The following is a 15812-nucleotide window of genomic DNA, read 5'->3' as shown; positions in this document are numbered from 1 at the left end:
ATATCAGTTAATCTGGAGAAAATTCAGAAAGCAATGAGAATAAACAAGACTCTAGGGATACTTATGAATAAAAATGAAAATAATCAAATTTATGGACCTGGCTGAAGGAAGGCTGTGCTACCCATGTGTGCACACATTTGAATATCTTAAATAGCAAGAAGCTGTCCGTACCTTCCTCTTGCCAATGATTTGGCACGGTTCCCTTAGAGGACCAAGGTTTCTGATTTCAGTCATCCTAAAAGAGCACTTCAGGGTCCTGGCTCAGAAAGTGCTGTCTTTTCCACTGCACCTTCAACCAATCTACAGAATGTCTTTGGGCAATTTGTTTCTGGAGAGCTTTGCAATGCCATCCAAGCAGAAGTAAGGCTAGTTATCCTGGTGCTGTTTTGCTAACTGGTTGGAGGATCAGGAGACTTTCCTTGAGCAAGGTGCCGTATTGTGTAGGCATGCCAATTTGTATAAAGTTACATTCTGGATCTCTGTCCAGGTTGCTGCCGGGCTATGGGCATACTTCAATTATCTTTGGGAGATGCTGCTAAGCCTTTCTCTTGAAAAAGAGCTGTTTGACAAGAACAGATTATTTATTAAAATATTTCTGTTATTTTCAACAATGATACCCTTTATTTTCACTTCTTCCTCAAAGAATACCATCATAAAAAATGACCACTAGAAGTTAACTAATGACAAAATAAAATTGAAACCAAATCTCTACTCTACAAACATCTCTTGCCAGCCATCCTGCTGCCACCCAGGACTGTGTTGTTGCTAACAACTTTTACATGGAAGAGCACTCAATACTGTAGTAACGAGTGGCACTCAGGTTGGATGGGGGATGGCGTGAAGATTTTAAGTGGAGCAAAGGAAGCCCAGTCACTTGATGAATTTAAAATTAGAAATTACTATTAGGAGATGGGTTCTCCAGTGCTAAGGAATTCCACTTGACCTCCCAAGCCCAGCAGCTTTCAGAGTCCCCTGTGAGGGGTCAGTATCATGCCCTGGGTTGCTCCAGGTCAACAGGCTTCTCTGGCTTTGTCCTTGTAGCTTCAAGTACCAGTTTCTTGGTCTGTGAATGGCTGGTGTCTCTAGCAGCCAACAGATGGGTCAAAAGGAGGCAGGGATTTGAGTAAGGGAAAACCTGCCAGGTTTTTAAACTTTGGTGTCCAGGGGGACTTAGTTGACATTTAGTAGAACAAAGAGGGGAATGGTTTGTTTCTGAGGAACTGGCAAATTCCAGCAAAGAAATGGATTTGCTACAATTTTTCCAATCAAGTATACCAGTCACCTAATATAGGCATATTCTCTTCCCCTCTCTGATTTGTGTCATTCAGTATACTAAAATTCTGTGGATGTGCATCCATGGTTTAAAAAAAACAAACAAACACCGAGACTCAAATTTAAGGTTTGGTTACACTCTCACTGATTTTAGTAGAATTGCCCGGATGCAAGTAAGGTCGGAATTTGGCCTGCAATTAGGTGGATTTCCACATTTGCTTAGCTGGGGGCTCCTGCTTCTGTGTAAATCAGAAATAAATGCATTGAGTTCAGAGGAGGTGCTGGTGTCAAACCTGTCATCAGAGGCTGAGTCAGTAAAGGCACAATCTGAACCAGAGACACAGAGAGAGACTAAGGTAAATGAATGAACTCACCAAAGAGCAACTAAACTAATCAGATTTGCTTAATGATGGTTCAAAGGACAGCAAACACTGAAAAGTCACCGGCTTTTATTTCAGAGGAAAGAGGCAAATGAGAACAAACTATAAGAAAACAAAACCAAAATGAATGAGAAGATTTCCTAGTAGAGGCAAGACAGAAAAAATGAGAAAAATCAGAATATTTCACTGGACTTTAAAAACATATCTGTTTCCCTTAAATACAAACTCTTCCAAGGGAGACCACTCCCTATCCTAGCAGATGTGAAAAGCAGCTTTAGCTTCCCAGGGCAAGATTTAACTCCATGAAGCTTTTGTTTGGTTTTGTTTTGTTAAAAACAAACAAACAAAAACAAAAAAACAAACCAAACACTCATCTTGTAGTAGTATTTAGATTGTTTTGCTTTTTCTCAGGGCCTGTAATTGTTACTCCTTTAACACAAAAGCTAAACATTGTTCTTGAGTATTTCAAACTTAGAAAGGCAGTTTGAATACAGAAAATGCAACCTCTCAGCAGAAAAATAAAGTGTTTGTCCAGATTGCTTCATTAATAGCTTTTGTATTAATAAATTGATTCAACATTTTTTCTAAGTACATGTAGAGTCCACCCAGGAGGAAAGACATATTAAGGGAATGCTTCCTAAAGGTCTTCTGATATGGTGAGATGTTTGCCATCTCTCTCAGAAAGAATTTTACTCTGTAAAATTGTCTGTTGCAAATCACGCCTGCTAACAGAAGCAGCCACACTATACCAGCCACTCTGTACCACAAGTACACAGTCTCCAGGGCTGACTTTCAGGTGGCACCTATACTAATAAATAAAGTAGGGCCAGGATACGGTGTCAAGCATTGTCATACAAAGCCTGCTTCATGTAGGCTGCTTTATGTGCAGGTGCCACACAGAAGAACTGAGGGATGTGTTTGGCAGATGCTGCTACTCACCACGAGCAGAAAGCGTGACTCTTCTTTAACACACAAACTTGTGTAAGTATTCATATCCTTATTTGCAAGGCCGAAAATATTTAAAAGAGTTCTACTTTGTAGCACCTTCTGATCCTCATAGGATTGGATTAACTGTGCTTCTATTGCTATCAGTGCTAAAACGTCCATTCAATTCTGCAAAGAAGTGTCAACTCTGGTTTTGAAACTCCTCTCTGGGCCTTAGGGCCATCAGGTTCAAAAATTTGATAGCCCTCTTTGGTACTGATACTAAGGAGTCTTTAACTACAGCTGCTTTCAACTTTGTATACGTCTGAAGAAACTGCTAGGTAGTCCCTGTGAACAGGAGATGGTTTAATGGCATGCACTGCTCATCGGATGAAAATTTCTTTCCTTTTTTTTTTTTGAAAAAGAAGTTTATTTTGTCCACAGTCTAAGTCAGGTGTTTTCCCTGTGTTACAAAAGAAATCAGTGCTTAAGAGACAACCGAAAGTAGAGGGCAAGCGAGTGGGGTCCATGGCGGTCAGGAAGGATGAGATGGGAGCACCGTGAGGGACCCCAGCCTGTGAACAGATACTGCTCGTGTGAGTGGCAGAGCTGAGGTGGAGAAGGAGTTACTCAGCACGCCAATGTGATGACAAGATGCTTGACTCCCTGACAGGAAAGAGAGAGCAAGTTTGTAGAAAAATTCCAAGCGAGTCAATGAGTTGATCAATGCAACAAAGAGCAATTCTATGGCAGTCTTACATGGCCTAAAGGGAGGGCAAGGACAGTGCTAGGGAGGCCAAAGAGAGGAGGACAAAGAAATAGAATGCAGCGTTGTCGCAGCACAGTCACATATTGACCTCTCCTCTTCCATTTGCACACATGCATGCATGCATTATCCCTGCACATATGTACATTTAGCTTATATGTGTGTCCCATCTACTCTGCAAAACAAACCTGGCCTGGAAACTGGATGTAAGCCATAAACCAGGGTGCTGGTAAATTATGACTATCGAGGCTGGGGTAGTGTCTGGTGACCTACCACTCTTTTCAGTTGTGTCATTGAGCAGTCTGAAAGCGTTAAAGGGGTAAAGCTGCAGAAAAATAGAACGGTAGAGAAAGAATGGGCTGCAAATGGACAGAAAGGATGGAAAGGATAGAAAACCAATTGTTATACAGAAGGAGAGAGTGGTTAGAAAAATGGGCAGAAAATAAGAGACTCAGAGGGGAAAAGCCTAAGATAATAGGTCTAGGGAAAGTCAATTCAAAGCACCTATATTAAATATCAGGGAGGAAGTTGGAAAGGCATAATATTGCAAATTAGCTAGCCATGATTTAAACAATAAATTAGTGCTGGGTTTATTACACAGAAGGTCTTTTATAGTAGAAGAGAGAAAGCAAAGAAAGAACTAGAGAGTGCAAAAAGTCAGTATAATTACGGAAGGCAGACAAAGAGATGAAAGAGGTCTCCTGTTTTCTGCATGTCACCTTTATTCCTGGACATTCTAGTGCCACAAAGATGTGGATGAAATTGAGGGAAGTCAGAAAACTGAAAAAAGCGTAATTAAAAAAAATGAAATAAAAAAAATCATATGCAAAGACAAAGAATGGGATTAAACAAAGGGCAGCTCATGTCAAGTATTTGAGGAATATATTAGTAAACAGTAACAAGGAAGGAAAGTTGCTCAAGATGTTGGGGAATCTAAGTGGGAGAATATGCAAATATCAATAAACAGCAAAGAAAAACTATCCTTTCAAGAGGATTTTTTTATATTATGGAGTTACCTGCATTATCTGTTTGGAAAATCTGTCATATAAAGTAAGTCTGTGCAAATTGTTTGAGAAATGAGTGGAGGAAATAGTTGTGTACTTATCACAGGAGCTGCAAACAATGAACTGAATAAATCTTTTCTAATTTTTGAATCTACAAATCCAGGAAAGACCACCAGCACATGAAATGACATGTCCCTCTAAGACCATGGTTTTGTTACCTAAACCAGAGCAAGGGAAAGTTTCTCTTTTTCTAAGGTGGTGTCACTGGACTTTATTTTTGCTGCTACCTTACAGTTTGGTTTTGTGCATACCTCCTATGTGCTAGGAGTGGGTAGAAAAGTGTGGGGAATGGTAGAGAGAGGACACACACAGACATGTTTCCACATTCTTCCAAAGTATTTCTTAAATATTTCCACTGTAGCATTTGCTTCTAAGGAATATTTTTTTGACTCAGATGACTATACAGTATCTATTTTATTCCCTTAAGGCATCAGTTTTATCATTATCATCTAGTATTTCTGAAACCAAGCTCATCACAGATCCCAGCATCTTGTGGTACTACAAGTTTACCTCAAATACAACATACTGGAAAGACTAGTTAAATGCCTCCATCAGATTTATGAGGTCTGTATTTGACAGCTAAGAGCCATAACATCTGATCTTGGTTTGAAGCAGAAACCAAATACTGTCCAAATCCCATCTCTCAAGGGGACAAAAGCTGCTTTCGTCTTGCAAGTGTGCTTGTCCACCTCCTGGCTGAGGCAGAAGCCACAGGAGAGGATGCTATCTTAAAACTTGTCTAACCACAGAGCTATTCAGAAGCAGCTGTTGGATTTAAATTTCACACTCACAACCTGAATTCACTTCTGAGTGTAGATGAGCCTTTAAACATTCATGTAGAGTACAATGTACTTCTTCCTTCTGTAACTCTCCAGTTAACTGTGAGTTCCCTCTGATGATATCGATTTAGACTTCTGGCAAATGTGGGTGAATTTCTGTAGGGCATAGCCTAGAAAATATATATTTCTGAGTTAACTTGATTAACACTTTCTCACATGCTAACTCAGCGAATGTAAGATAAAACATGTAAAATCTATAACAGGGACAAACTCCAAATAAAGGGATTTATTGCTGGAAGATGTGAAAGAGCAACTGAGAAGAAGCACATTTATTGCTGTGGTTCCGTTATGAGCAACACGCTGTGCTGGTTTGGGCTGGGAGAGATTTAATTTTCTTCACAGTAGCTGGTTTGGGGCTATGTTTTGGATTTGTGCTGAAAACAGTACTGATAACCCAGGGATGTTTTCGTTACTGCTGAGCAGGGCTCACACAGAATCAAGGGCTTTTCTGCTCCTCACCCCACCAGCGAGGAGGCTGGGGGGGCACAAGGAGTTGGAGGGGACACAGCCGGGACAGCTGACCCCGACTGACCCAAGGGATATTCCAGACCATTCCATATGACATCACGCTTAGCATATAAAGCTGGGGGAAGAAGAAGGAAGGGGGGGATGTTCAGAGTGATGGCATTTGTCTTCCAAAGTCACTGTTAGGCGTGATGGAGCCCTGCTGTCCTGGGGATGGCTGAACACCTGCCTGCCCATGGGAAGTGGGGAATGATTCCTTGGTTTGCTTTGCTGGCATGTGCAGTTTTTATTTTACCTATTAAACTGTCTTTATCTCAACCCACGAGTTTTCTCACTTTTAATCTTCTGATTCTCTCCCCCATCCCACTGCGGGGTGAGTAAGCAAGCGGCAGTGTGGGGCTTAGTTGCTGGCTGGGGTTAAAACATGACACACGTGCAGCTGAAGCACAGAAAATGTTGGAGGAGTGCTGCAAATCTTACCCTGTAGGATGCAATCCTCCAAGAGTGTTTTCATCACCTTTGGTACAGGTTTGTAATAGATAACACAAATAATAGACTTTGCTCTATTTAATCTGTGTATTTACATGGCTAGGCAGGCAGTGACTCCCTCTAAAGCACAAGCAGAGTGGCAATGAGTCATCCATGCTGGTTTCCCGGCACTGCCTGATGGAAACATGGAATTACCTGCTATCCTTTCCATGTGCATTGAAATGCAACCAACACTTTACTTCTCTGAGCTCCAGATGACTACCACTGAGCTTCGTTTCAACATGTACAAACACACAACCTCCCCCAACACACCAGTGTCCTCAGTCACACGTATCTTTATCGCACATTTCTGCAGAGGAAAATTTCAAACACAAACTTAGAAGCAGAATTGGGAAAGAGCCTTTTACGTGTGTGTGAAGAGGTGGAGAGGAGAGAGAGGTGGAGAAAAATAAGAGAGGGATGAGTATATGGTCTTGTTCTGATCTTTCCAAATGCTTGCTGACCTGAAGGAAAAGGCCACCTTGCTTAGCTTGCTCAGACAGCAAGATGCTTGTACCATGTGAAGGAGAGGAGAATCTTAACTGAACTGGATGCCTGGGTGTGTTTTTCTTTTAATTCCTCAGGAAGTAAAATCTTCCTTGAGGCTTTCTGTGGAGGAGTTCCCTTCCCCTATGGACTTCAGGCTTATGATACAGTCAGGAACATAGCTCTGTCTATTCCCTCCAGCACTCATTTCACAACCTTGAAACGACTCCATATCCACCCTTACCATTTCTCTCTTCACACGCACATCCCATCTGTCCCTTCAGAAAGCGACTTATCCCCACATCCCCCACCGACAGATGTACGAACAGGGGTGGCTGTCTCCCACACAGAAACAGCTGCCATCCACCTCTGTCATCCCTACCCACACGCCGCTTCTTTCCACTGTCCGCTCCCGGTCGCCATGAGGAGACACACAGATGGCCCTGCACCAGCAAACATCTGCAGGGACACCCAGATGTTCCAGCCCTTGCAAACCCATTTCTCTGGCTGTGTTGTGGCTACAAAGGAGTCCAGGTGGGCACAAACACCCCATGTTCTTCGCACTCAAACACAGCTCGGTCACTCCTGCTTTGATCCCCTTTCCGCAGAAATCCAGGACTAATTGTACCCATCAACCCCTTTGTCTTTTCCTGGCCAGCTGGCACGTTGATGCCACCATTTGCTTTTTGTTTTCTCAGCGGTTAGGCAGGGAGGAAGGGGAGCGGTTGGAGGCCAGGGCATTATCCTGGGCCACGCTGGTGGCAGTGGGCTGAGCAGGCTGTGGTCTGTGGTTTCAGCCCAGCAGAATCCCAGTGGCCGGGACCGCTGGCTGTGGTCATGCATCTCCCTCTCATGGACAGCCACATCAGTGTCCCCACCGCCCGCAATCTGCCATGGTGGGAAGTTCACGGCCACCAGAGGAGAAAGGGGCTTGCTGCTGACTACAGCCAGCTCCAAGCATCGCCAGGAAAAATTATCCAGCTGGAGAGCTTGAACTGGACTCTGCAGTGGGGAACCGCTGCATAAAGTAGGACAATGGGCTCCCAACACAGCCTATGGCTGCACAAGCACTAACTATTAGCTAAGTATTTTACAGGCTACTTTTTTTTTGGCAGGAATTGATCCCTGGAGTAAACAGGAAAGGGATCCATGAACTTTCATGTGACTGATGCTACATAAGGTCTGGGGCCCAGAGGCTTCAGCCTTCAAGTCTAGTGGTTCGGTATGATCGGACTGTCTTCTCCCAGTGCAAGTGTTACAGGATTACTCACAATCTTCTGATCAGCTATGGATTGAAATGAACATTTTCCTACCCAGTGTAGGACAGTGCTTAAGACACCAAGCCCTAGGCAAGCCGATTTGAAGAACAGATGTTGTCAATATATGCGATTGTTCTGAAGGGAAAGATGTTCTTCATGTTTCTCCCTCACATCCAGGATGTATTCTATGTTTTCAACCTTCAAGCAGCTGCACATTACTCCAGTACTGCTTCAAGCCATGGAGAAAGCCAGTAGTTTCTTGTTTCCTTTGACTGACATCTGTACTCCCTATGTATACTTCAACCCAATGCTTGTTAACTACCTAGTAGCCCTGTTAACTGGTCCTAGAGAAATCTCTCTGCCATTTTGTGCCAGCAGTTCTATACTGAAGTTTTAAGGCATGAAAATAAGGTGCATTGATATAGCTCCAAATGAAGCTGCTGTAAATATTTTAGTGAGATGTCCTGGGATTTTCTTAGGATTATTCAGTAGTTCTTGAGAAAAAGCCTGCAAAATCTCTAGAGGAGAATCTGCCTGCTGTGCACATCATGCAGAAGACAAGCACATCTAGTGCACATTCGGTCCTATTGCTACCCACGCACCAAACCATTTTCTCGGTCATCTTTCCCTACCCTCCTTCTCAATGCAAACATTGCTGCTTTGCACTCGTGAAACTCACCTCTGTTATGTGTCTTATGTCATAACTTATTTCGACACGCAGAGCTGTGCCACAAATGCAGTGGACGTGTGATTCTCCGGTCGGCCTCTGATAGCCATCTCACACATCAGCACGGCTCCCTGGGTGCGTGTTTGTAACTTCCACACAGACACACGTCCCGTACAGCAGCCCAGGACTCTGACATGCCCCTCAAGGATTTCAGCTTCTTGCTGCAGACCAGCTAGATCATTCTCATCACATGCCTCCCTCCGCAACTCTGCCACTCACGTAAGCACAACACTCACTGAACGCATCTGTCCCTGATCCGCACACAAAACCAGCATCTCCTCTATCTGTGCACCTATTGTCACTGACTATATGCATTTACCTGTGCCTCCTACTTACTCTCCCCTTGCACTGAACTCCCATGCTGCTCTCAAGCTGCTATGCATGCATGTACGGCTCCTTGCACACTTACACAGCCTCCCTTAAACTAGGAGGCAGATAACTACAGATGGCTTAAGCCGTCATAAACTTTTTCCACTCCTCATCACTCTTCCCTCCCCCATAAGCTGTTTTCCTTCTCCCAGGCCCCACAGTCAGGTCTGCAATCCTTACCTGTACTTCTCTCATTTACTTTGAGCAAGCTGTGTGCAATACTCTCTCTTATCAGACACTACTTTTCACTCCTTTCACCTTCCTTTCCACAGCCCTTACAAGCAGGCAAACTGGCAGGTACCTTCCTCGCTTACACACCATCGTGTGTCAACCTACGCCAAGCTTCTCACCCCTCGTAACATGAACTGTCATTCCCATTCACTTCCACCTCATGCCCTACAGCTCCTAACTCCACTCGCCTCCCCACACATTTCACACTTTACTTTTGACCTTAGTACAGCTGTGTGGCATATACGGCCCTCCAGGTAGTTACCCCCTCCCATTCCTCCTCCTCCCGCCCCTTTATATCTTTAGTCATTTCTCTGCTAGCCCATTTGTCCGTTCCCTTTTGCTGCTTCACTTAGCTGGTACCTACCACAGAGATATAAGCACATTTGTTACATCTCTTTCAACAGAAAATCACTCCTTTTTGTGTACATGTTCTCCTCCTCCCACACCCCTCACATTATTCCTTACTTTCCATTATTTTCCTCAACTGCTTCCCCTGCAACATATTGCCTGTTCTTCCCCTGTTATCCCAATTACCCAATAAGGTGGCATCCTGTGTTTCTGCTGGCCAAGCCAGTCCTGCACCTTTGCACTACTTTTTCTGTTTGCCTATGAAGAAATACAAAACTAAATTTCCTCTCACCCTGTGCTCTCTTGCCCTATACCTCCTCTAAATCACCTTTTGCCTAGGCACTTTTACAGAAAACCTAGCTCTTAATTTCATCCTCATGACTCCTACATTCCTCATTTTTCCCACATTCTCATGCTTCTCAAGACCTGCCACATCTTTATATTCCTGTCACAGTTCCCCCTGCCCCCCATGATATCCACTATCTTGCATTTCCTCACAGCACCTTCACACAGCTTTTTCCCTATTTTTGTCTCTCCCTTGCAACCAGGCAGCATGCTCCAGCAGGCTTCCAACCTCCTCTGAAATTTCTCTTAGCAGCTACCCCCTCACATACCTTTATGGATGCCTATACCCTTTTCCCATCACCACACCCTATCTCCATCCAGCTCATTTTTTACTCTGCATTCCTCTTCTTGGCATGTGTTTCCATCACCACGCAAGCCTTCCCTTTCATACTCTAACACCTTCCTCGCAAATACATCCTCGTATCTATTTCTTGACAGAATCAAAGGTGTCTCCTTTAGACGCCCCCCCCAAAGCATCATGTAGCTGTTTATTTTCCATACCTTTCTCCAAATAGACAATAGTTCACATTTTTCTTCCTCCTCCAAACATCCTTTGTGTCCTGTGCTTTCACCTTTCTCCCTCCACTCCCACTCCATACCCTACCTCCCCCTTGCAGACCCTAGCATCTTTGTATGTCCCTTTCATATCCTCACCCAGCCTCCAGTCCGCACCTTTTCCCATCCCTCTCAAGTGTTACTTCCCCTTCTGAGCTCCTAAACTTTTTTCCACCCACAAGGATCCTCTTTTTCTAGTTGGCCTGCAGCAGTTCCACTTTTAAGCTAACTACTTTTGCTTTGCTCACCTGCCCTTATTACCCCAATACACAACACTTAATATGTAGGAGCTTATTACTTGTATATAACACTTTCCCTCCAAACTCCTTATATCTATCTTTCTATGTACCATTTAGTTGTTCTTCCCCTGGGGAAAAAAAAAATCCTAAACCTACATGTATTGCACACCTCAACGTATAGCACCCTTCTACACAAAGCACTTCCCTCCTGGCTTTGCTGGTAGATCCTTTTGTCCCCATACTTTGGGTCCACCACCTGCAATCATGTCTAGTTTTCCTCCCCCCACCATGCTCACACACAGAGCTCCTGGTACTGACACGTGTATCGAAGACCAGTCTTTTTACTACTAGCAGCTGGAAGCATGCCGAACTCTCTTCCATTCTCTACCGCTTTTGTCTGCCTTGCCACAAAGTGAGTTTTTCTTTTTTTTATTATTAGATTTTCCTTTTTCTTACATCTTATTTATAGGTGTTTCTTGCACGACTCCTCCACTTACAGGCTTGCACATATCAGGTATTTCTGCGCCTGAGAATGCCTCTCCTATTTGTCTGGGTATTTTCCTGAAGGCATAATGTAAAGGCAAACTTTACATACCATTTGCACTCCTCATGCAACAAATCACATAAGCCTAAGAGCAAAGAGTGCTTTCTGAAAGGTTGTAGCTCATAACAATTGACTGGACCATATAGCACACATCCCTGTCTATTTAAAAAGGGGGGGGGAAGCAACCCCCCTCACACACACAGAGTCATCTCTAAATAACTGGTTTTGCAATATAGGAACCAGAGAATGTGCGCATAGCAGCCCTATTCAATCCAAAATATCCATCTCTCCGGATACTGCATATTTATAGTTCAAGAGATAGGACCAACACAGAGCTTTCCCGTTTATTTTAATGAAGGATTAAGAACTGATCAGAAAAGTATCTAAACCATTCAAGGACTTTTTCCCCTCTTGGCTAATAGCAGTTTGGTGTCTCCATAAGGACTCGCCAGTAACTGACGCTTTAAGCTGCATTTCAGCTGTTTAGATGAGAAACAGCTTTCTATTTTGCTCTCTATATGTACGTCTGTGTTGATTAGTTGTGTGCTGCATTCCTAGAAGGCACTTACCAAACGCTGGAAATTGCAGCGTAAGAATAGTTTTCCTGCCATCCTAGCACAGAGTGAGTGTATCTTTTTCACCTAGACACAGATGTGCACGGAATCCTTTGATCTGCAGTTCCTCCCGCAGAATTTAGTGTTTGGGTTTGAGGAGAATGGGGATTGATTCAAAGGTCATGAATAGGGTTTCCAGTGTCTGGCATAGAAAAAAGAAGAAAGCTCCAGCGAAGTTAGTTACCTGAGACAGGCGAGGTCTAGAAATTGGGAATTTTGACTTTGCTTGTCATGGACTCTAACTTTCCCTGAGGGCAAGCATGCTGTGTGTGCTGAGGCTGGTTCTTGCAATCCACGCTCAAGATTTGCAACCCCTTTTGTTGTATCTGAAGTTGCTGGTTTCCCTCTTAAAATAAAACCAAGCGTCTCCTTTGCTTTTGCCTCTTAAATCAGATTCCTTTAGCACCTCATATTTCTCCTCTGCTGTTTTCTTGCCAGGGACCTGAACAACAGCGTGCAGAGCAGGAGAGAGGAACCTCAGGACTAAAGCAAGCTATAGGGCAAGTAGGGGTGGGGGAAGGAGGAGGCACAATGGGAAAGGCAACATTTGGGACAGATCTACTGCTTACAAGACCCCCTCCCTCCCCATTATACTTCTTTAAAGGACCCCTCTCCCCCCCCTCCCCTCCCCGCCCTCTTAGGACCCTATTAGAAAACGTCAAATTTCCCTTACCGTGGTAGGAGTAACCATGGCATCCGTGTGAATGTTTCCAGAAAAGTCGACATGAAGAGAAAGGTGGATGTAAATATGTTCATTCAAAGTCCCAAAGTTGGTCTGCTTGGGTTGTGCAGAGTTGCTCTATGGGAGAGGAGCCTTAAACTCTGAGTCCCGTGAACATAATCTGCTCGATTATAACAAACCAGCTCAGCCAGATGGCTCTGTGCTCTGCAGATTAACCCCTTTATTGCCACGCTCTGCTTTCCCTACCTACCATTTATAATAACCTTGCCTGGTTGGGGAATTTCAGAGAATGAGGCATTTTTTTTAAAATGACAAAGCTGTCGTAAAGGTCATTTTTCCCCCTGTGTGCTCTAAAAAACCCATCATGTGCCTATTTTCTTTTTTTAAATCCAATTGATAGTTTTATTCCTCTTCCTGGCAAAATCTTTTCATATTATTAAGAACAGTATTAGCACCAGGGAACATTTTAGAGAATTCTTTTGTTAAATCATAACCATCTCTTCCGGACTGTGATTCTCAGAAGACAAGTATTTTATTGCAGGAATGTCTCTGTGTTTGCACTCTAATGGTCCATCTACTCCCCCCCCCGCCCCCCGCCCCAGCTCTTTCCCCCATACTCTCTCTGTCTCCCACATGCACACTCACACACATGCACACGCACACCCTTTGGTCAAACTGCCAGCATGTGTTGCTATTCTTACCCATATTCAGAAGTCATTATAGGACATGTAAAACAGGTGAAACCGAGACACAGAACTAGAATACCGTAAGCCGCTGCTCTCTCCCTCTGGCTCCTCTTTTTTTTTTTTTTTTATTATTATTACTTCCAAATCTTACACAAATTTATTTCTTTGGTCAGTATTTCTGTCAATCAGGTCACCCCCATGACACAAAAATAAGTGTCGGGAGAAATATCCACTGTTGAGAACAGACTTTAGGATGGTTTTGTGTCCAGATATTCCTCCTGTTTTGATTTGCAGATTAGTCCATTAAGTAAAGGATGGCGAGTGCCAAAAACATGGAAAGTTCATCAGCAACCAGCAGTGACTGGTTTCCAAACTTTTTATTTAGAGTGATTGCTCACAGAGATGGCTGATAAATTTAGCTGCATGCCTCTAAGTCTCCCTCTAAATTTACATGCTTAAGTCATCTTTCTTTTCTACTTGATTCAAGCATAATTGAGCAAGTCATAACCATAAGAACGTGGTCATATAAGATACGATATAACACTTCAAATCTTAAGAGTCACCAGATTGTTTCCTTAAAGAAGACTTCCTTTACTAGCTCATGAAGTTTTTTTCTTTTGTTATTTAACCAAGGCATTTTTCCTCTTTCCCCTCCCTGTGTAAGGATGATTAGCCCTCTCATGCTGTCAAAGCATTGTACCATCTTCTTTAAGACATTTTAATCTACCTAGATACTTGTCACAGTTTTATTGAAATATTTCCACGGTGGATTGAAATACGGTCATTGTTGTTTGTTTTGGTTGTCCTTTATCTGACTTTTTTCAACGATAACATAATCCTATTTAGGGAACTCTGAACTCTACAAATTGTATCTGTCTCATAAATTCTGCCTGTGTCACTTATTCCCTCTAACTGCCCAGATGGAGAAGGAAAGAGTCATCTTCCACCACTGCCTCCTAAGAATTCTATACTAAAACTTGTTGCTCTGCCAATCAAAAACCCACTCAAACCTTGAATAACTCTAGAGCCTTTTTGTCTTCACCATTTGGATGAATGCTGTTTCCATCATTTTTAGAGCTTTTTCAGCTCAGAGGAGGGAATCAGACTCAAATCGTGTGTTTCCCCCCACCCTGCCCCAGCCTCAGCACTGTAGTCAGATCTGAGAAATGCCTAAAATGTGACTCAGCTTTTAATCTCCTGAAGTAGACAAACAGTGCTAGGAATAGAAAATTTTCCTGGGGCTGGTGAATGTTCCTCTAGAGGTAGGCAAAGGGTTAAGCATCTGAAGGCAGCCCTAGCCCGGGAACTTTGCATTTGCAGCTAGCCCAGAAAAAAAAAAAAAAAAAAAAAAAAAAAAAGAAGGAAAATAAGTAGGCTACAAGTAAATGTCCTAGGCAGAGGGACTGCCTACCTCTGATGGGAGGCAAACCTATCAGAGCCAGGCGGTTTGCACAAGTTGTGGGGTTTTGCCCTGCACTTGTGTCTGGGTCTGTGGGCAATCAGACGCCTTGTAATTTGAGATGTGACACCTTAATCTTGCCAAATATGTGTGCACTGTAAAAAGCATTGTAGACAGGGTGTTTTCGCAGCTATAGAAAATGGAGTCATGTTTGGTCCTTGCAGTTTTCCAACCTTTCCTCTAAAGACGTTTCTGTTGTTCTGAAGCTGTTTCTTTCTAGGTATTTTTACACCTTCATCTGTTAGTCTGGGGGTGGATTTTTTTTTTTCTTTTTTTAATGCTAACCCTTAGCACAAGTGCATTTTTTTTACACTTTAAACATGTTTCTGAATTTTTTATGAGAGACAGTAAAGCTCCCAAATGGTCACCTTATTTTATGTGTCACCCTTGGATCTGAGGTTCTGACATGGCAAAAAATAAAATTGTTACTTTGAACAAGTCCTTGCTCTGTCTTGAAGAATTTGAAATACTGCTCAAAGCGTTCTGTGGAGACTCATCTTTAAATTCTGGGGATTTTAATTGGAATAATTACTAGACATTGACCTGATTAATTAGGCACTTGATCAGACTTCAAAATATGTAATATTTTATGTACTTTGAAGACATGCATTTTTCCCTACTTATTAACAGATACCACTGTAATTGCGTTTGATGTTAAAAAATTGAATATTTATAGAGAAAATATGCATGTGAGTATGTAAATGGATGAAAATTTTATTGGGTTTAATGCATGCCTTGGGTCGTTATAAAAGCAGGGAGTTGGTTTTCCCCATTAACCGTTAGCTTTTGCAACAGCTCCACTTTGTGGTTGAAGTCCCGAATAGATCCTGAAAGGGGGAATGTCTGTAGGGACACCACATGCGCTTCAGCAAGTTTGCGCTCTTCCCATGGGGGTTTTGATATCCATCCACAAACACACTTACCTGCGATGGAAATATGTTCCAGCCATATGGTCCTCCATTTATCAGATGGTAGTTTTGAAGTAAACGCCAAGAAGAAGTGGAAGTAGATTAGTTCTGAAGATTTTGTC

At 43.0% G+C, this 15812-nt stretch overlaps 1 protein-coding gene across 1 annotated transcript in view; it reads right to left on the bottom strand.

Moving 5' to 3' along the window:
- Window positions 1-12953, bottom strand: part of NTF3 (neurotrophin 3) — a 53967-nt gene extending 41014 nt beyond the window's left edge. Inside the window, exon 1 of the mRNA XM_009919603.2 lies at window positions 12629-12953. Coding sequence (XP_009917905.1) covers window positions 12629-12646 — 18 coding nt within the window. The 5' untranslated portion in view covers window positions 12647-12953. The remainder of the gene's footprint in view (window positions 1-12628) is intronic.
- Window positions 12954-15812: the final 2859 nt, after the last annotated feature.

Source organism: Haliaeetus albicilla, chromosome 19 (assembly GCF_947461875.1).
Source record: "Haliaeetus albicilla chromosome 19, bHalAlb1.1, whole genome shotgun sequence".
Taxonomy (NCBI): Eukaryota; Metazoa; Chordata; class Aves; order Accipitriformes; family Accipitridae; genus Haliaeetus; species Haliaeetus albicilla.
Note: the sequence above shows the minus strand (reverse complement) of the source record. Positions and strands in the feature narration are given on the sequence as shown.